The sequence below is a fragment of the Schistocerca serialis genome, chromosome 2 (assembly GCF_023864345.2).
Source record: "Schistocerca serialis cubense isolate TAMUIC-IGC-003099 chromosome 2, iqSchSeri2.2, whole genome shotgun sequence".
Taxonomy (NCBI): domain Eukaryota; kingdom Metazoa; phylum Arthropoda; class Insecta; order Orthoptera; family Acrididae; genus Schistocerca; species Schistocerca serialis.
In genome coordinates, this window is record NC_064639.1 from 51,644,874 (window position 1) to 51,667,952 (window position 23,079).

At 38.4% G+C, this 23,079-nt stretch overlaps 1 protein-coding gene across 1 annotated transcript in view; it reads left to right on the forward strand.

Moving 5' to 3' along the window:
- LOC126455722 (dynein axonemal heavy chain 3) overlaps positions 1 to 23,079 on the forward strand; it is a 1,249,696-nt gene that overhangs the window by 38,070 nt on the left and 1,188,547 nt on the right. Inside the window, exons 4-5 of the mRNA XM_050091491.1 lie at positions 20,414 to 20,629; positions 20,946 to 21,073. Coding sequence (XP_049947448.1) covers positions 20,414 to 20,629; positions 20,946 to 21,073 — 344 coding nt within the window. The remainder of the gene's footprint in view (positions 1 to 20,413; positions 20,630 to 20,945; positions 21,074 to 23,079) is intronic.

Sequence of the window (23,079 nt, forward strand, 5' to 3'; positions counted from 1 at the left end):
CCGCTTGCTGTCCGACGTCCAGGCTCCTGTTTGCAAGTGACCGACATTTCACCTGGAAGTACTTAGTAGACACTGGTTCCGATTTGCCAATCTTTCCTCGAACCATGCTATGTCAGAAGCAACTGTCTACGCCCATAAGCCTCCCAACTGCTAATAACTCCCGGATTACGACGTATGGCATGATGTGCTTGGAACTCGACCTCGGGTTGCGGTGCACTTTCGCGTGGTACTTCACCGGCGCGGACATTGCTGAACCAATCATCGGAGCCGACTTCCTGGCCCACTACAGCCTGCTGCCTGACATAAAGAAATCTCGCGTGGTCGACAACACCACCGGCCTAACAACTTCTGGATTCCATCGAGATGCCACTGTCCATACTGCCAAGGTAATTCAGGTAGTGGATGGCGAGCACATGGAGCTGCTGCGAGGATTTCCAGCCCTGATGCGACCACCCGGTGCACCTAAGGAGGTAAGACATGATACCATCCATTATATTGAGACTACTGACGGACCCCCTACCTCTTGTAGGCCACGACGTTTATCCCCAGATCGCCTCAAAATAGCAAAGGCAGAATTTGACTGTATGTTGCGTGAAGGTGTAATCCGGCCTTCCAACAGCCCTTGGTCCTATCATTACATCTAGTGCCAAAGAAGGAGGGTGCATGGAGACCGTACGGCGATTATAGAGCCATGAACGCCCGGACAATACCCGATCGTTATCCCGTACCCTTGTTGCGCGATTACAATTATGCATTGAGTGGCTCAGTAGTGTTCACTGTGTTAGACTGTGCAAAGGCCTACAAACAGATACCTGTAGCCGAACGTGACATTCCAAAGACAGCCGTCATCACTCCTTTTGGTTTATTCGAGAGCATGTTCATGACTTTTGGACTAAGGAATGCCGCACAGACGTGGCAGCACTTCATAGATGCTGTGCTACAGGGTTTACCTTTTGCGTTTGCATACCTGGACGACATTTTGGTAATTCAGACCGGTACCGACAGGTACCATTATTCACCACATGTTTGAACTGTCAAAATTTAATAGATTCCTGCCCTTTTGTGTTTGCCGCCCATTGACACAGGTAAGGTGGTGGATTGGTAAGCAGAGCCCATGGGCTGCTGGAGTAGAATGCTGACCCCATTTGAGGATACAAAAATTTATTTTCACAATGTAATTAAAACTGAGCACTGGTAACAACACAATGATTAATTAGTATTTGCAAATTGTGGTGATATACATCGATTATTCAGATGCATAAATGCAATGAGAATAATTCAGAAAATTTTAAAACAAAACCAGCCTTGTGGCTCTTAACTTTTAATTAATATAAAATTACTTAACACAGATATGACCTTAACATAACTACAGATCTGAGCTCACTAGTAAATGATCAGGCCTTGTGAATATGAAAAATAACAATTTGTAAAAGCTATTAGATTTGAAAAAAATACTCAAATTGCAAGATCTCATAAATACGTGAATTAACTATTAAGGAAAACATTCGGCCATACAATGTTATGATAGCCTGAAAGATCTACGCAGCAATCGACACATTCTCAGCGTTTGGCATTCACATCGTCTGTGTGTCTGAATTCTGTGCTCGAGAGCTCAAGTGACAACAAGAGGCAGGAGGGCTTGTTCACACCAATAACGGCTTCTAGAACACACAAACCCAGTATTAATACACAGTTCACTAAAGTACCAAAACCAACAGCCAAGCACTGGGTAGTGCCAAATGTGAGAAGAGACGTTAAATGTTATAGTGTGACAACCGGTCACTATTAAAGTAATAGCTCATTACACAATTTCCAGCTTAGTGAAATTTCACTTGATAAATTTATAAACCACAACTAGTTCAAGGTGATAATGACCAGACAATCCGCAAACAACCTTAAATACCTAAGCACCGTATGACGGCACAAAATTGTTACTATTATAGTTGCCAGCAAAAAGGACGTTGGCAATTCTAATTTAAATTGGCAGCTGAAATCTTATACAGACAATAAACTTGATACATAAAATTTGACCACTTAACATATTAACAATAAAAATGTAATGCAACAGAACCAGGGTATAAGGCAGTTACATTGACTTGTAATACTAAGTATCCCAGACCCATGTCCAAGTGGTTTAAGGAATGACTAACGAAAATCAAAGTGGCTACACAGAGCAGTGACATCCAAAAGTTCGACCACAAAATGCCTCACCATTTAAAGTTAGTTCAGAAGCTCGCTGTTATCATGCACACCAGGTTAAACTCCCATCTCAGGATTTGAGATAGACATGGCTCTTAAACAGAGCCTATGTTGACTGGGGACTGCTTCCACAGTCCAGTTCCGCTTGCCACCAGACCCAGGTGCCGGAATCTCAACACTGTGTGTCCTCGCAGTACACCAAGCTCCGACTGACTGCTCACGATGCTGCGCTGTCTTCCCTCTGTCACTGCCATCAACCGAATCTCTTGTCACTGCCCCAATGAGTCTCTGTCACGGCCCCCGGCTGAGTCTCTCCTTGCGAGGTGCGGCCATCCCAAATAGAGGGCGCTATCCAACCAGGATGCCGCAAAGTGCGTAACTTTGACAGAGAAGCTATCTGTCAAGAGCATCGCAGGGAGTCACGGCTCACACACAGCACATTTCCCAACAGGTGAAGTGTGCCTCACTAGCTCAATTTTGGTTTCAGTGGAAGACTGCACCTCAGACTTGTTAGTGAGGCATATGAGTGTAATACCATGAGCTCTACCTGGTTTCCACCTGCCCTCTACAGGGACGCACCATTCACATATCTGTCACAGCCATGTTAACAGCAGCTGGATTTACATTTGCTTACCAACATTAACAAATTCGTCCTGTGGCCAAGAACAGCATTTACAGTGATGTTGCATTCTGACTGGTGCAACATTTGTATGAACACTAACAAGTAACTTTAAATTAGCCTCATTGATCCTGCTTTAATTTCAGGATCTCTTATGCTACAAGTGTCCCTTAGATCTGAAGCTACACCATCAGAATAAGTGCTTTATATTATAAATTCAGGGGAGTTGTCAAAGATCTGCTCTCCTTCTCCTGATTTGTACAGTGGAAACACATCTTTTCCACCAATCCCTTTAGTTGAAGCTAACCTTATTCCAACATCGAACCTTGCCTTCGTACCACTATTTGACTGTGCCATCTAACCACCCCATGGTCACCTTCCAGGAATTCCTTATCTCCAACCTGCTCTCGCATCTTCCCCTAGGACTCTACCTAAGAGCATTAATGTTTCGGCAGAAGAAAGAACCTCTGTACACAACTTGAAAACGGATTCTGACCTAATAATCCTCCCTGCAGACAAAGCCTGTACAGTTGTTGTCATGGTTCACAGTAATGATGGAAGGCCTTACCAATTGTGCAAGCTCTGCTGTAGTGATCCCATCCTAGAAGTGCAATTTAACCTCTAGTCTGTACTGAAATGCATAGGTGCTTCCCAGAACCTCTCCCCCAAGTACATCTCCCTCCTCACCCCAATGACACCCCACACATCTACTCCCACATGCTCCCCAAGATCCGCAAGTTCAGCAATCCTCGATACCCCACGGTAGCTGGCTATTGTATTCCCATTGAAAGACCTTTCCACTTTTGTTGACCAACACCTTCCGAAATATAACCTCGCACATGATAGATACCAACCTCTTCCTTCACCACCCATTTACCTCCTAGGTCCCTACTCATCACTGTAGATGCCACCTCCCTGTACACCAACATTCCTTGTGCCTTGCCACTATTGAGCACTACCTCTTCCAGTGTCTGTCTGTCACTTTGCCACAGCTATGCCACTATGCCACAGCTGTTGACTTTGTAGGAGCAAAATTTACACTGTGATCACAAAACTTCAGACCAGAAATTAGAAGAAAAAACTCAGTGAGTATAAAAAAGTGGAAATATTGTACTGCTTGTGAAACTAGCTGACTGCACTAAGGGGAAATGATTTTTGGAAAAGATGTTGGTGCCAAAGTTGGAAATGCTTTTCTGAAAAGATGTTAGTGCCAAAGTTGACAGAATACAATATTGGAGTAGTATTTAGTATGAAGTAAATGTAGCATAACACTCATAAGGGTCTGAAAATTCTCAAAATACTCACTGAAACTGGTGGGTAAAGACTGAACAAAGCTACTGCTGCCATAATTTCTAAGAAGCACCAAAGTTTATAATTAAGGATATGGTAGGAATTTTGCAAGCCATTTGCAGATGTTTGGAAATATTTGTTTATCACAATACATACGAACCTTGACACAAGTTATTGGAAAATGACATGTTCAGTAAAATATTAAAATCTAAAATTTCAAGATGGCCCTGCCTGACACACATTGCCACACATATGAAAAACCGGAATTCTGCTTGTATGTGTAAATAAATGTGTGAAATGTAGGAATATTTTACTTAATTGAATTTGTGGCACCTTATGCTCTAGTGTGACATACATGGAACATTTGTAGCATCAGTTTGTCTGACTTGGATTAGTGAAATTGGGGAGCACCAACAAAGTGTATCATTGTTACACTGTAACACCATTTTATTTCCTATGATTAAACAGCAATATTTAAAGTGCCAATCTCGAAGCATACTAGAAAAGTCCAGAGGTATAGGTACAAGGCAGAAAAATATTAAATGATGGTACAGAATCAGTAAATAGTGCTGACAGCTCACACATGTAGCCAGTGGCTGATTTGGCATTGATGTTGCATGTTGCACCTTGTAGCACTTTGGCGTGGGGGGAGGGGGAACGACTTATGCTCAAGTGATAGAATCAATACGGAGGTAGACTGCGTATGTGTTTAATCAGTAGTGTCAATCATTTTAAGCTCAGGAAGCATGATTCACCACTTTGTGGGTCTGTAAGGGAAATGTACATGCTTGAAAAACTGCTGATGAAGAAAGCCATGTTTGGATAAATTACTGATTTGTGAGCACATGTGCAGATCTATATATCCTTATTTTATTCCAAAGCAGTGCCTGTCTGCTGCTGATCAGTGCACTTTGAGCATTTGCCTACTGAACAACTTTGCTTTGTAGTCTCTGTACTGAACAACTTTACTTTGCAGTCTCTGTGCAATGTAGGTGCAGGGAGAGTTCTTCAACTTGGACACAAGAGATCGTATTCAAAATAAATAAATTTTTATTATGTGCCACAAATTAGGGTGTAAAATTCTCATTGAAAGTATTTTAATGGGGTGGAATGTTTTACTGCTATTACTAACTGAATGACAAGGAGAATGAAGAAGGAGAGGTGAGTACCTTCCAGAGTTTCTGTACCTCAGGAAAGATGTGGAGAAAGGAAAATAAATTTACATTTAGTTAAATTTGATAACTAATTGATCAGAAGAGTGATTAATAATTATGTAGCAAACAGAAAGCACCCAAATTGAAGCAATTTTTTCCCATAAACAGAGAAAATATGCAATTTAAAGCAACCATTTTGTCATTATGTAGCTATTGCATCAGATAACAGGAAACTGGTTATTGAACATTTAGATACACAAAGTAGACAGAATTTTTCTTTAAGTAATACAAGAGTACAGGACCATCAAATATGTTGATGAACCACAAATTCACAATTCTTCACATGATCTCATTGTAGTACTCAGAAATAAAAAAAATGTATCATAGGAATTTATTCAAAGAATAGATTTGTTTAGGACAACTTCTAAATGGATCTCTCTGCATTATACAGGGTGAATCAAAAAGAATCATCCAATTTAAAAAAAATAATCATAACTATTATGTTATTTGAGATATATACATGAAGAACATGCTGTTGGAAAGAGCAGACTCTCGAGTTTTACATGGGACATCGCCAAACTGGCATCTGGAAGTGCGGTAATTTTTAATCGGATGATTATTGAATGATGGATTGGTCGCACTGAACGAAAAAATGATTCAGCCTTACCTTACTGGCCTCCAAGGTCACTGGACCTGACTGTATGTGATTAGTTCTTGTGGGGGGTTTATAAAAGACTCTGTTTATGTGCCTCCGTTACTAACAACAATGAATGAACTGAGATATCGCATAACAGCAGTTGTGGCAGCTATAACTCGAGAAATGCTCGCTGTGGTGTGGGAACAATTTGAATACCTCATTGACATATGCCGTGTGTCTCAAGGTGGGTATATTGACAACCTATGAAAAGATATGAAACAGCACTTTTTGTGGTTCCCATTCATCAAAAAACAAAATTAATTGTGTATGCTTATTAGTTTCAGAAATATAGATGCACCAAATCAAATTATTTGTTTTGATATACGCTGTATATATTTTTTGCATTTTTTGGTACAATAAAACACATTTCATAACTACTGTAATAGACTGTAATTATCACTGTACACTTCCAGTATTATGTATTGCTAAGCCAGTGTTTTGTTTATAAGCTTACAAGTTAATTAAGAAACTTCATAATTATTTTAGCCACGTAACTTTGCCAGGCTGGTAAGTTATTGTCTTCCGCCAGTGGGGAGACAGGCCATTACTGCCTAGCACTGCCACTTAGCTATGGTTAAGTTCTGCCAAAATGCTCCTATTAATAAACAAAGAATACCACATACTATTTTAATACAGTGCTCCACTGCATCAGTTCTTTCAGACTAGGAATTGTGTGCTGTTTATTTCTATTTTCATCATAAGTGTTAGATGGGTGGGGAGACAGCCATAACTTTAAACCCAAACCTTCATCTACTAGAGTAGTCTCAAGAGTCTTCCGACTCTTTTTCTTGCCTCAGTCACTGTTTGGATTCTGTTAGTGTAGTGGCAGATCAAGACCAGTTCAGCAGTGACTGATTTATATCTATTGTCCTGCCATAACACAACTGATTAGTCATTGTTAACCTGTCGCGTCATGTTTGGTTACTTTCTATTTTTCGGTGATTTCAATACACTTCAGCATCCACTGAAGCTCTTTTTCACTTTGGACTTAGCTTTAGCTGTAGTTGACCCTCTGAAAATCTTGCTGATCTTGCTGCGTGGAGTGGCCATGCGGTTAGAGGCACCATGTCTTGAATTGCGCGACTCCTTTGAGTCCTACCTCTAGCATTGGTGTGTGTGCTGTCCTTAGCGTAAGTTAGTTTTAATAGTGTGTAAGTCTAGAGACCGATGAACTCAGAAATTTGGTCCCTTAGGAATTCACACACATTTGAACATTTTTTGCTGATCTTGCTTCAAGATTTTATCAGGAAGCATTGCTCTGAAACTGAATCTTGTATTATTTTAGCAATATTATGTGGTGGTAATAGTTGCCTTTACCTGAAGGGAACCTGCGGATAGACTGGACACTCAAAAAGTACATTCTCAGCCAGTCCTTTTCCCTGCCCTGTGTAGATACACTTGCTGGTGTTCGTGACCAGTTAAAACGCATAAGACTTTGAGGCAGTTCAAAAACTTATAGTTTTTTAGTCTTTGCTTGACAACTGGGAGAGTCTCATAGATGTGTCATCCTGATGGTAATTTATTCCTTTGGATGTGCAGAGTATCAGAGTGTTTTGTTTAATTGCATAGGGCGTGTTTAATTGACAATACATAATCTATTTAACTTTGTAGTTTTTGACAGCCATCATCACAAGCAGCCCGTCGGTCAGTGAAGTGCCAGAAGCACATATACAGCTCAGTGTTAAGTTATGTCACACTCTTCTTACAGTCATACCCCCTCAATTAGATGAGTAGGCTACCATAATATATGGTATGCACAGGAAAGTGAAATCCTACACATACCATAAATTTCTATTATGGTAGCCTACTCATCTGATTGAGGGGGTATGACTGCAGTATTCTGATTATTTTATGTAATACGTGGGGCACTTCAGTATCTAGCAACTGTATATCTGCTGACAGTAATGTAATCTATTTTGATGATCATTCGTGGATAATTTTGCCATTCAGTAGTATGTAACGGAGCTTCATAATAGCAATTTTTAATTTTGTTGTGGTGTATCAGTCTGTTAAATGCCGAATGGCATCTGTATCGAGCTAGCTATTGTCCTCTATTAAGAGAAGTAGATCATCTGTATAGTTCAGCACCATTGTGCTGTAGGGTGATAAGCAGCAGTTCCATATTGACATGGCGAAATACAGGACCACATGCACAGACGTGAGAGTGACCTTCGATCATTCTTTCAATATTCTCACACTGGGTAATGATATCCTCGCAATCGTACCATTATGACAACTCCTTTGATAATTTATTAAATAAAAGTTTTTTAAAGTAAAAACTTTAAATGCCTAGACTGCAGTTTTCCTATTACAATTAAAGTGCACTAACTAGTTTTGGTTGCTATCTACAACCATCTTAAGATCATTCAAAAAGTAAAAAAGTGGTTAATATGCACTGGAAGGCATCATCAGCAGTTGCTGTGCAACGACATGCATTCATAAATACCGGGAGAATGATAGTATATAGTTTAAAAACATCACCATGAGCAACCAAGGTTGTAGACTGTAATCTTGCAGGATGACAGTAATAATAAGGCAAATGGTCAGTTGCATGAGTATTTATTTATTTATTTTCTGTCCATATAACAAAAAGTTTTCGGACATTGTCAGGAAAATTTAGATTACATTACACATATACAGTAAAATATTTACATTCTTTCATAACAACATATGGATCAGACACGTGTCTGTACACATTATTTTTCAAAAGGGCACTACAAGTAGATTCCGCTATAGTGTAACACAATTTAGCATATATTTATAATAGTACAGTACACATAATACAGTGTATAATTACATTCTTTCAAACCACTGATAGATCGTAGACATTGTCTATATACACTGTTTTCCAAGACAGCACTACAACTTAAAGTCATCTATAGAGTAACAACACTTCTCTATCAATAATTGCTTCAGTCTACTCTTTAGCATATTTAGATTTACTTTCTTGAGTTCACAGGGTAGTGTATTGTAGAAAATTGCTCCCATTCTCTGTGGGCTATGGTCCGTTGCCTTTTTATTGGTCACAATTCTATGAAAATTTTCCCTTCCCTGTGTATCATAGTTGTGTACATTACTGTTTCTCATATTAAATTCAGGATTTTGTTTCACGAACATTACTGTCTGCAGTATATATATGGAGTACACTGTAAGAATTTTATATTTTCTAAAGATGTCTCTACAAGGCTCTCTCGTCTTTACCTTGGCTACCATTCTTACTGCCTTTTTTTTGTAATCTAAAAAGTCTGTCTATATGAACTGCTGATGCCCCACCCCATATCCCAATACCATACTGAAGGTGCGGATGAATTAATCCAAAATATATTTGCCTTAAAGTATCATGGTCCAAGAAGGCTGAGACCCGTTTCAGTCGATACACATTTCTACTGATTTTCTTGCAAATATTATCTACATAGTTTTCCATGATAAGTGTTCATCAACAATGATGCCCAAAAATTTATGTGAATTTGCGTATGCAAGACCCAATGGGGATGTAAATACAGTATCAGTTATGGCAGCATTATAACTGTGGATGAACTGCATTATTACCGTTTTGTCTTTATTTACAAGAAGCTTGTTTGCTCTAAGGTATGCGGACAGAGTATTGAAACTGATCTCGGTACTGTTAGCTGCAGACTGCATATCACTGCCACAGCTGATGAAGGATATGTCATCGACATAGCTTACAACCGTGCAATTTTAGGGTTCAAATAAGTTATTTACATATACAAGGAACAGAAAAGGCCCTAGTATGCTTCCTTGAGGCACGCCACATTGAAGTGTCCTGAAGTTTGATTTGGTTGCTAGGAGCTGCTCATTATTTTGATAAGTTAGCCTTACACATTGTTTCCTGTCTTTCAAATAGGAGGTAAATAGTTTGAAGGCTAGTCCTCTCAACCCGTACTCTTCTAGCTTACACAGAAGAATGGTATGATTCACAGTATCAAAGGCTTTACTCATATCTAGGAAAGTGCCTATTACCTTGTCACTTTTGTCCAGCTTATTTAATATTTCATGTATAAAAGATGCTACTGCTGTTGTAGTAGATCTCCCTTTTCTAAATCCATATTGTAGGTTGTTTAACAGATTGTGTTTGGTGAAATATGATTCATCTTGATTTAGTATTACTCTCTCTAACAATTTGCCTAGTTCTGAGGTTAATGATATTGGCCTGTAGTTTTTAGTGTCAGTTTTTAATTCCTTTTTATGCACTGGTATAATTTCAGTAATTTTCAAAAGGTCAGGGAATACTCCATTCCTGAGGGAGGTATTTATCAAGTGAGTCAGGGGTTTCACTAATTCATCCCTGCATTCCTTTAGCAGTTTAGGTGAAATGTTATCCCAGCCACAAGACATTTTTGGTCAAAGTGCTGATATGATTGCTAGGATGTCCCTCTCAGTAATGCCGTGGATATAAAAGGACTGGCTAGATTTTCCAAGACTAAAATTTTGTGGCTTGACATGAACTTCATTTGTACCAACTGTACTGAACTTTTGTATAAATTTCTCACACACTTCTTTTGGGTCATTTATTTCTTCACCATTTTCTTTTAATGTTATGTTGCTGTGTTCATAGGAATTCTGTTTCCCACTTTTTTTTATGCATTATTTTCCTGGCAGTTTTACTGATACAGCTAGAGTTACTTGTTTCAGAGGTATATTTCTGTACTTTTAGGTTAGTCAAGGACTCTCTGTATGTTTTTCTGAGCAGTTTATATTTTGTTGAGAAATATTGTTGTTTAGTATCTCTAAAAAGTATATAGCAATCTTTCATTTTCTCCCTCAGTTCAATAATTCAAGAAGGGAGATTCTCGGCTTTATGGTTTACAGCTTTATTTACTTTTTTAACTAAAGGACAAGTTTCATTTAAAGTGTTATTGAATAACTTATTGATATATTCCCATTTTTCATTCACTTCAGTTGCATTGTACACTGGTTACCATTTTTCATTCTTTAGTGCCATCTTAAGTTTAGAATAATTAAATTTTCTTTTATCTATAACTGTATCACTATCAGTTACATCTATGTTCCCTACATCAGTTTCCATAGTAAGGGCTCCGTGATTACAAATATAGCTTTTTAAGGTGTTTACATATACTTTCTCTTTTCCTACATTTGTGAGAACATGGTCAATACATGTCTTCGTATTTGCAGTGACTCTTGTAGGTTCTGAGTTCATTTGTTTAAAGTTACAACACTGTAATACATCCATATAGCGCAAATAGTTAAGACTATTATTTAATGAGTGTATGTTGATGTCTCCAACAAGCAACAAGTGTTTTTTATACATTGCTGTTCCCTCCAGCAAGTCTTCTAGGCCAGAGCTTCCCAACCTTTTCAGCTGGCGGACCCCTTCTTCAGTCGAAAATCCATGGCGGACCCCTAGTCAGTCAAGAGCACAGTAACCTTAAATTTCAGAGCGAAACCTATGGGAACTGAGAGCTTCCTCCCGAAGTATCAATAGTCTTTGGTTTAGAGATGAATGAAAACAACTTGAAATTAACTAACCAATTTGAATTCCCACTGTATCCAGACACTTACTAGTGGATTTACTCCCTTTGTTCAACACACTATAGCCTGATTAAAATTACTTGGTAATTGACATTCCACACGTTGGAGCTGCCTTCCTCCAAGAGCAATCAACGTCACTTCCAAACTGTTCGCTGTTGACAAGCTGCCACCTGTGGTCTGTTCACGTCCACTATTTGGCTACTGTTGTGTAAGGAGCATGTGTATTTCATAACAGCCGTGTGTGTGTGTGTGTGTGTGTGTGTGTGTGTGTGTGTGTGTGTGGTTATTCGTGAAATCCGAAGAAAAATGTTGAACTGTATGTAAAGTATGGGACTTAACTGCTGAGGTCATCAGTCCCTAGTCTTACACACTATTAACTTAAGTTTAACTTCTGCCTTCCGCTAAGGACAACACACACACACACACACACACACACACACACACGCACACACACACACACACACACACACACATATGCCCGAGGGAGGACTCGAACCTCCGGTGGGAGCGGCAGCGCAATCCACAACGACATGGCGTCTTAGACTGAGCAGCCATTCTGCGCAGCTGTTAAGAAAAGAGGCAGACCCATGATTCGGGATACAAACACATCACCAAAGAAAAGAGGCCAAGGAATTGCCTTTAAAGGACTATTGTGACATCTGTTGTGCAATGTGTGGGAATACATCAACCCAGTTACATGCGTTTCCAAAACCGGATTTCGTAAGCCGATGTCCCAGTTCTGCTTTTGGTTGGTCAGGTAAACACCTCAAAATCGATTCCAGAAATCTGCTTTTATAAAGCCGTTTTCCATTCCCACAATCGATTTTTGTACCTATGTAAACAGCTTAGAAAGTCTAGTTATTTTTACGTCTTTGCGTATCTACTGAACGGCAGCTGTCTGTCCATAGCCGGCAGCTAGCAGACGGCGTTGCAACAGTGTACTGTCAGTTGGTAGCTGGGAACTGGCAGGTGGCATGGCAACAGTTTAGCCACAGCTGACAACTTCAGCTTCTACTTGGACACTATATCATGGTAGTCAGCCTGGACTGTAAACAAATTAGGAAAACAAACAAACAGACTCTCTTATTTCTATATAAGAAGACAAAGCATTTCACAGAATGTAAGACTTTTTTTCTCAAAGGAAACAATTCTGGCAGAGGAGGTTTATCTTTTACAAGGTGGCACGTGAAAAGTCCTCATTTGTTTATGCTTGCAGCCAGTTGCCACAATATAGTGTCAGAGTAATAGCAAGTAATTGTAAATGAAGTATAGGCAGGCCATATTTTTAACGAAGAGGACGGAATGTATTATAAAGAAAAGAAATTAGCTTTAGAAATCATTTTAATTTTCGTTACAAAAATATCAATGCCAACCAAATTCAATCAATAATTATTTTGTAAATGATAGAAGGGAGAAACGAAATTCCTGCAGAGTTATAGTTCAGGTACGTTCACTGAGCATCTACGAAGAAAAATGCTTTCTTCTTTACTATAGATGTGTCTGTAGGAATAATAATGGAATCCTAATATGATAGTAGAGGGTGCTTCTGCTGACACAATTTTGAGAAGTTGGGTTCAATTCTTGACAACTGCAACGGATGTCTGGTTTCACATCTAGATGGCTTCGGTACTTAGTTTTGTGGGCAGCATAGATCGAGAACCCAGATTCACACATGTATGTTGTGGCAAACGGAAGAAGTACACGTTTTGCCTTTTCAACAAGGGGGTAGTATTTCTTGTTATCCAAACGGATCTAAAAGTGTGAGTAACCGTCAATGTCAAAACTTTCTATCAACAACTCATATTTATTTGATGATAGAATGTTCGGCTTTTTGGATACCGTGAATAGGTTGACCACCCATTCGTGTTTCTGCAGCTTCTCATCTTCAGCTGTTGGGAAATAATGCTCCAACAATGACATCAAACTTCTGAGATGTTCCAGGATTTGATGAAACAAATACTTCCCAAGCGTCAATGTTTTGTTTCTCAAAAACTCCTTGAGAAGAGGAAAACACTCGACCTCCCCCTCCTCGACACACTCTGCCCAAAAATTGATTTGCCTCTAGAATGCTCGAACTTTGTCGATAGCAATGACCTTTGTTTCACTTTGCTCTTTGAGTGAAATATTCATTTCTTCCATTTTGGAGATAATATCTGACAAATAGGCAAGTATACACTGACAATTTTCATCATTAATAAGGTCTGCTAATTTGGTGCTATGCTCCAAAAGGAAAGCTAAGACTTCTAATCTTAATTCGTACAACTGAGAGAGTGCATTCCCACGTGAGAGCCACCTCACTCCTGTGTGGAGAAGGAGGGAACAATGAAGGGTTCCCATATCTTCACACAGTGTTGTGAAAAGTCTTGACTTCAACGGCTTTGATTTTACATAGTTAATGATTTGAATGGTTTCGTCTGAAACTTTCTTGAACAAAACAGGCATTTGTTTCGTAGCTAAAGCGTATCTGTGGAGAGCACAATGACTACTGCTGAAATTCTTGGCGTTTTCTTTTATTTTCGTTATTGCTCCGACTGTAGGACCCGTCATAGCTTTTGCACCATCTGTGCACACATCTATGCAATTAGACCATGAAACTTCGTTAGTCCTTAAAAAATCATCGAATACGTGGAATATTTCAGCACCTGTTGTGTTGGCAGGTAGTGGTCTGCACAATAAGAGGTCCTCCTCAAAACATCCAGAATATTTATGACGGACAAAAGCCAATAAAATTGCTAGTCCTGCAACATCAGTGGATTCATCTATCTGCAGAGAAAATGAATTGTGTTGGATGTGAGGAACAAGAGTCTCTTTCACATCCTTTGGCATGTCAACAATGCGTCTCTTGACAGTATTGTTTGATAATGCCACCGAAGATACAAGCTTTACTGCCTTTTCGTCTAGCATGCAAGAAACGATATCATTAACACACGGCTTTATGAGATTTTCTGCAATGATATGAGCTTTGATTGTTTTTGCCACTCAATAACTAACCAAGAAAGAAGCTTTTAAAGAATTTTCATTAATTGTTTTTGCATGAGTTTTCATGCAATACTGAGAAGCAGCTAGTACAGCACTCTTCCTCTGTTCGGAAGGACTCGCGCACAAATTACACACTGAGCTTTACCCTACTTTGTCTCCATAAAGCCCATTTCTAAATAGCTTTCGTTGTACCTACGCTTCTTGGTTATTCCACTTCCACAGGATATTGCAACCAATGGAGTACTTGCAGCGTTTTCACATAATAATTCCGGCTGTGGAGCCTCTTGTGATTGTTCTTCCTTTGGTTGTCCTCCCTCCTCATTCATTTCAACTGGAAACTTCCTTGCTGTGAAGACGATGGAGAAACTGCACCCTTCTTCAATGATCCTGGCTTCAGCCACCGATCCATGTTAGAAGCAATGAAGTGGTCAAACATCAACGTATGAAATAGATAGTGCACTGACAGAGCAAGTTTAACATTTAATTATGCCTGGGGCCGCGTACGCCCCAGCGAGCGCTGTGATTGGTCGACAAAGCTCGCTCCGCGCATGCGTAAAAGGTTTCAGCGCATCTAGTGCCGTGAGCCCGCGCACAAACAACCCCCGTATTGTTGCAAGATGGTCGATCAGAGAACCCCCATTCTCGGGCACTAAACTGTGTATGCGTTCTCACTTAGGAACCGCAAAGGCTGCTTGGGAATACAACCTGAAGTAAAAGTGCACATGTTTTTCACACGAAAATAAAAACAAAAAAAAAAAAACCACAGTGATGAATTTGATTTTCACATCTTTATTCAATAATTTTACTCATTATTTTACACGATTTGGTGAAAGGTGGCCACGGACCCCCTAGAAAGACCCGGTGGACCTCTAAGGGGTCCGCGGACCACACGTTGGGAAGCACTGCTCTAGGCAATTTAGAAACTCTTCTGTGTTACTTCCAGGTGACCTATACAGTGCTGCTATAGTAAGGCTGTTGTTTCCATACTTCAGGTTTACTACTGCAACCTCAAATACCATTTCAGTACTCAGATCATCTATCCATTTAACTTTTTCACATTTTACATCATTTCTACTATAAATGCCTACCCCACCACTTTTGTGTGTCTTTCTGCAGTACAAGTTTATAAGTTTGTAATTTTTTAGTCTGTAACCATATGCTTCCTCTTCCTTGCATCCCAATTCACTCGCTAGGAAGAGGTGTGGCTTAGTTTCATTTAGGTAAACACTCAGCTGCTCTGTTTTATTAGTTACATACTGGACATTCTGATATGCAAGGGTTAATTTATTATGCTTTCCTCTAAAAAAACATCATTGTCTACTTTGTGACTGAGAATTCTGTTTAAATCGTCTTTTTTTTTTGATAATTTCCCACATTGTGTCACACAAGAATTTTCTGCCTTCAAAATTTAGGTGCATACAATATCTGGTATGTAGGCTTCTTTTCAGTTTGCCTATATCTAATATTTTACATTTGCCAAAACGAGCACACATTTGTTTCATTTTAATGTTTGTTTTTCGAATCAACTTATTTACACACGAATTGTACAATAGATCATACCTGTGAGGCAGCGTTGTAATAATGGTGTTTCGTGATTTATTTGCCCCTAGGAAGTTTTCCAGGCTTGCTTGGCAATTTCGTTCTTCATTTCTTGCAATGTTATTGGCACCAGCTATACACACTACATATTCATTCTCTTCTTTCTTGTTTCCCTGCAGGTCGACATCAGTAACAGATTTCGTACTTGCACCTGGTTTCACTATTCCTATTGCTTGGATATCTTTGTAATTGTCCAGTAAAACACTCGCCAAATTTCTGCCATGGCTGTCTGTTAATAAGAGAACGTTGTACCTTTTTTTCGGCGGTTTGACGATCGTATTTTTTACCATATTTTTGTTTGTTTCTCCACTGCATAGTTTACAAAATTTGTTTTCGCCACATTTCACACTTTCACATTTATCACTCTTGGTTTCTGGTAAGAGCTGAGGCACACGTAGGGCAAATCTAACTGTTGTGCATGAGTTTTCACTTTTTTTGCTATGAAGATTACTTTTTGTAATGTTTTCCTTAGACACACTCGAATTTACCTCATGTTTTGATCCCGTCTCTTTACTACAGTTATTGGAATAAAGGATATTAAAATTGTTTTCACACTCGAAACTTGGTTTACTCACTGTAGGTGACATTTTTTCGCCTTGTGCTTTACATTTGCTGTTCACTGTCTTCCATTCCATCGACTTATAGTTACTAACTTTCGGCAGTACACCCATGCTTTGTTTCGACCTAAGCTCCATATTTTCATGCCTTAGGCTGTCATTTTCTCTTCTTAATCCTAAGATTACTGATTGTAAACGTGAAATACGTTCACTATACATTTTAAGTTCATCTTTGCACTTCACACAAACGATCTTTTTAACTACATCATTGTAATTTAGTTTAGCAGTAACATCATGTACATCTATAGTTGCCGCCATCTTGTAGCATTTATTATAGTGAGAACAGTTTGTGCAGCAATTCCAAAAATTCTCAGCTTTTCTGTAGCCTGGATTATAAGAGAATGATTCTGCATGGCATATGAAATAGTCATCTTAATATAATGTGAACAGGTTGAAGAATGAAGGAAAAATGTTGCAAGCCCACCGGCCTGATAGGACATGTCACAACTAATTGTTTGTTGCCCTAGAACATTATGTCAGATTGGTAGGGTCTTTGTCTGGACATTTATTAATGATCATGTCTTCTGGCTCCTTCGACTTGGAAGGAAATTTACATAACCGCAACCACCGATTATATGTTGCAAACAAATAAAGTGAAATCTTAGGCAATAGTGTATGTGTAACTACATAAGTGTAATTGTGTGACAACAAGGAGTGTTGTGGCTGTTTCCTTCAATGTGCTTTTTGTTCGCATCACAGCTGTCACCTCCATAAGCAGCCAGCTGAAGCTCAGTACATGCCCACAATTTCTCCCATACTGTTCCTTGAAAGGAAAATGATGTTGATGACTGTTTCATAGGTTGTACCAGTGGAAAAACCTGATGTTGCCCAGGTATTTATCTATACCTGTGTGTCCACACAGTGTCTGGCCTTTTGCTTAATGTTTGACTTCATATCTCCTGAACTATGTGTCATACAATGATATGATTTTGTAGGTACATTAAGCAGCCTATGTCAGCACCAACTGAAAAATGTGTTGTGAATGAAGTTAGTAGCAAAAAGGTAATAGGCCTACTCTTAAACGTCGTGCACAATCCGTCAATTTTTCACACATTTCACTGTTTGATGTCATATCTCCTGAGCTGTGTGTCATACAGTGATATTGGAGAAATATTCAGAGGCATATGTGGATACTGTTTGCGAAACTGAATATAGTTAGATGATGTTGCAGTTTTTCATGCTTCTCATTCTTGTGATCTCTTATGTGCTGAACTACATGTCAACAGTGGCAATAAAAAGGCAACGGACCACAGTCCACACAGAATGGGAGCAATTTTCTACAATGCACTACCCTGTGAACTCAAGAAAGTAAATCTAAATATGCCAAAGAGTAGATTGAAGCAATTATTAATAGAGAAGTGTTGTTACTCTATAGATGACTTTAAGTTGTAGTGCCATCTTGGAAAACAGTGTATATAGACAATGTCTCCGGTCTGTCAGTGGTATGAAAGAATGTAATTATACACTGTATTATGTGTACTGTACTATTATAAATATAAGCTAAATTGTGTTACACTATAGAGGAATCTACTTGTAGTGCCCTTTTGAAAAATAATGTTTACAGACATGTGTCTGATCCATATGTTGTTATGAAAGAAAGTAAATATTTTACTGTATATGTGTAATGTAATCTAAATTTTCCTGACAATGTCCGAAAACTTTTTGTTATATGGACAGAAAATAAATAAATAAATAAATAATTTTGCACTTACATTCAGTGATAGATGTGCATACTATCTGTAAAATGTGTCACAAATACTGCCTCACATGGTACTTTTACTGCTCGAAAAGCGGAAACATAGTAAGTGATAAACATTCTTTCTTTCATCATTTTGTAGGAGCTGTTACTGAGAAATTTTGTTGTAAAAGTTTGAAACTATGTGTAAAGTTTGTTTCATGTCAATAAGTGTTTCTTAAATACTGGGCGAGTCAAGTCTGGGAATCCACTTGTTGCAGAGTATTCTTCAGTTACATCCCCACCCTCACCCCTTTGATAGGTAGATGATTCTTACCCCCACACCGATTGTTGCCTGACAGTACGGCATATGTGTACGGAGTTAGGTTGAAATCGCTCCACTGGTTTAGGAGAGAATATGGAAAACACACACACACACACACACACACACACACACACACACTCTGCCATTTTTGTAAGTTGTATGGATTCTAAAGATTCAAACATAAGTGGTTCCGGAAAAAAGTGTTTCGGCTTGTTTGTGTTACTAGTTCTTTTGTTATATGTAGGGACGTTACTTAGTTCACACAATACCTCTATTTGGAATGATATTATTGTATCCTTCAGCTCTGCCTCATGTGAATCTTGCGTATCACTATGCCACAAGAAGGGCTTCACATTTTTTGTCCCTGGTGACTATTACTGATTATCAACTGTTACTCTTTGCCAACTAAAGTTCTTAACAATCCACTTTAGTTATTTGAGGTAGCTGTCCATACTATTTCTATACTGTCAGTAAATATTAATTGAATATTACTGACAGTAAATATTAATTGAATACCGAGCTCCACTACAGTCATCTGCTTATTATAAAACTGGGTTAATTTTTTCATGTTTGATTAATCTGTTTAATACAATTGCACTACAGTCATCTGCTTATTATAAAACTGGGTTAATTTTTTCATGTTTGATTAATCTGTTTAATACAATTGCACTATGGGTTTCTCACCTTGAGTTGGTGGCAGATGGATTTGAAACCCTCTCGAATCCATATATTCTCCCCAACTCGATTCAGCACCTCAACAAGCAAAGATACCCAGGTTAATGGAGAAAATGAAAACACTGGTTGTTGTATATTGTTTTAAAATAAAATAAAATGAATCCAGACAAAAGATGAAATTCTGATATTCCATGTTTTTCCTTTAGTTGAGAATGTTTGGCCATTTGAGTCTACATCAGTGCATACATATTTTAAGAGTTAATTGTGTATGGAATTGCAGGTGCAGTTATTATAGTATTACGAGGGCATAATTAGCTTTTGGATGAAAGTGGGAGGGGGTTACAGGGTGTAAGTGACTTGGATGAATTCCAGCAGCCTGCCTTTTTGAAACAAATTAACTATGGAATGTGCTGTTATCATGACCCATTTTGCTATCCACAAACCCCTCCCTATTGAGCAATATCATAACTTGTTCTCTAATTGAGTACCACCCATGTGACCACATTGGGCAATATTTTGTCATTTGGGCTACTAATGAAAAAATTTTGAACAAATTTTTTAAAGAAATGTAATCATTGCCCTTTGAGTGGTAATTTTATAGATTAATGCTATTTTTGGACGACACTAGCAATTCCAAGTTTATTTTGATCAACTGATTTTAATTTCATGTTATTTCCAATGATGTTTACTTCTCTGCTGCCTTACAAAGTACTGGTATGAGTACATCATTTTCTTTACCTACAGTCGATTTATATGGAATACTTTGTCATTGTACTTGTAATTACTGTTTACGTTGTTTTGTTTTACACTCATTTTACATTTCTATTAATCATTACTCAGCTCCATACTCTGTCGTCTTTTAAGTTCTCATATTAATTTTTAGAATGTACCAGTAGGATTCCATAAAACTGCATTCTTGACTAAATCAGCACTCTGTGAAACCTGTTGGTATGATAATGTATTTTCCGCATACATGGATAAATATTATGCTCTGCAAAATTCAGTGCATTTATTTTTTCTGTGTGTTTTAGTAGTAATGTTGTACACAGTAAATCATGTGTCTTCTATTTTAGGGATGCTATGAATATTTTACACCAAGTGAGTCAATTGGAAGTTGTTATACCCCTTCAGCAAGGAAGCTTAGGATCCAGTGTTTACGTCCTCGGCGGAAGTTACTTCACCAACTTCCCCTTGATGAGCATGGCAGATTGATGTATCCCCCTAAAATAGCACGGGTGAATAAGATGTCCAAAGCTATTGTCGAAGCTCCTGGGACAATCAGTCTAGAGGTTAGTGGTGATTGCTACTTGTAATAGATAGAAGAATATGCAGTTTTTTAGACAATTATGGTAAATGACAATGATGGATGACTGTTTTAACTTAATTTAAGTGGATAGATTGTTAGTGGTTCTACAGATAGAGCTGTATTTGTGTTCATAAAATACTAAATGTTTATCATTGTATATGGAGTTTAAAATATCATAGGTATGTGCTTAAATAAAAAATGAAATTATGTTGACTTCACCACATATATTTCAAGCATGTGTACAATTTCTGACTAATATTTGTTATGGAAGATACAAAATCATCTTTTTTCTGTTTCAGGCATTGATACAAGCCAGTAATGCTCCAGCTAAGAAGAAAAGACCAAAGAAAGATTACCGTGTAATTTTACAACAAGCTGCTGTACAAAATTGGAGCAAGCGAGATGACGAATTGCGTCGACAGACAGAGTTAGTGTGCATACAAAACTAAATATATTTGATTTTAGACTGTTAATTAATAGTAAATTATGAAACCTTTAGAGTTTCTTAGGGTAAGAATATCAGACTCATAGGGACTTGTCTGCACAGTATTCAATTACTTCCTAAGTGGACATATGTGATGTAAATTAACCCTTCCTGCAGACAATTTTCCAAGTTTTCTGTGCAAAAATAGGGGTCATTTTTGTCCAGTTATTAGAACAGATGTAAGGTATTGTTATAGGAATGTAAGAAGAAAATCACAAACTTATTTTAGAGTTGATTTTTAATTGACGTTTAGTATAAATAATGAGTGAAATGTGAAAATCACTTTCAATGTTATAAAAGCAGAATAAACATGTTGATAATTTTTCTTTGTGCTGTATGCCTTGAATGTTCCACACTCAAGCTCGGGAATACAGTTACATAATTGCTGTTGCTGGAAGGTATTTGTATAAATGTGTGAGGGAGACTGAATAATGTGTAGAACGCGACTCATGGTATTTCAGATGAAAATAGAAAGATTCCACAGAAAAATAATGACATCCGATGTTCCAGAGCAACAGAATGGAAACTCAAAATCATTAGCAACAGAACGTAAACTCAAAATCATCAATATTTTTACGTAGAATATGGAATTGAGTACAGCAGGGTCACAGCAAGAATTAGCACTGCAAGTGCGGACAGCTGAACTGCCTATCTCATCAGAGAGAGCTCCTGTTTATACATGCTCTGAATATTCTGTCAATTTGGAATATTCCATAAATAAGTAAATCAAAAAACTGAAAATAAACTGAATTGCAAATGTTACATGACAAATAATAGCAGGAGGTCGGAATTGGAACCAACTCGCACACTTCCAGCCGGCAACTGTGACGATTAAAACGTGGCAGACAGTGTGTAATATGTGGCATTGCTTTAGAGTGGACTGTAGCTTCTTGGACCTGTCAGTGGGATACAGTGTGGTTGTCAGTGGGATACAGTGTGGTGAATCTTCACAACCTGGCCACATTGTCACTTCTTAAAGATTACTGCAACACTCAAGTAGAGTTACTTCTGTCAAGGCATTCCAGTCTTCGGGTCTTCACATTCCTTGTACATGAAACCCATGTTAATGATCTGCTACTTGGGACTGTGATATGGCTTAGTGCAAAGGACACGGACAATATCTCTGAGCTTTCGTCTAATTGATCCAGGAGCACCATTCTCCACTTCGTAAATGACATTTGGCAAGTGACTTAGTGTTTGGTAAGAGAAAAAGTAGTGCTGACAGTGCTGATGCATCATGTGGTGCCTCCCTCCATTCTTCCATCTCCATTTTGACACCAGGCCCTCGCAACCCTGTTTTGTTTATTTTCTCATCTGCTCCAACCCAGCTCACTTTTAGGACCCTTGCATACTTCTCACTGTTTTTCTTGTGCTTTGTATTCTTCGCTCAGTACTGTTGTCCCTTTTTTTCTGCCTTGTGATCCTCCCATGTCACATGTCCCATATCACGTGTCCCTTAAGTTTCCCTGTACAGAGGCACTTGTTTCACCCCACTCCAGTTCTACCTTTCCTAATCCTATACTAACCCTTCGTCTCCACAGTCCACACTCCTCTGCATTTTCCCATCACCAGCACTGTTTTATACCCCATCGTTACTTTTTAAATCTGTACGTCAACTTGTTTTATGCCAACTGAATGTGAAATTTGTAGTCCTTATCGGTCAGTTGAATCTGTTATAACAGTATGAGTGTGACATTATGAACTAAAATTAAAAAGCTGACCTCTCAACATTCACAGTCGTTCATTTTATTCCTTTTAAACTTATAATTCCTTGTTTCTGAAATGGCTGCTGACCCACTAGCATTAACAGGCGCCATGTTAGTCTTAAGAAAGTTTCCATTGTTTACAGTCATATGAATTTATTGTTTCCAACTCATATAACAAGTCAGTTAACCAAACTAATTGACCTCTAGGTGAAAAAGTAACATGACATTAATAATATGACTCCA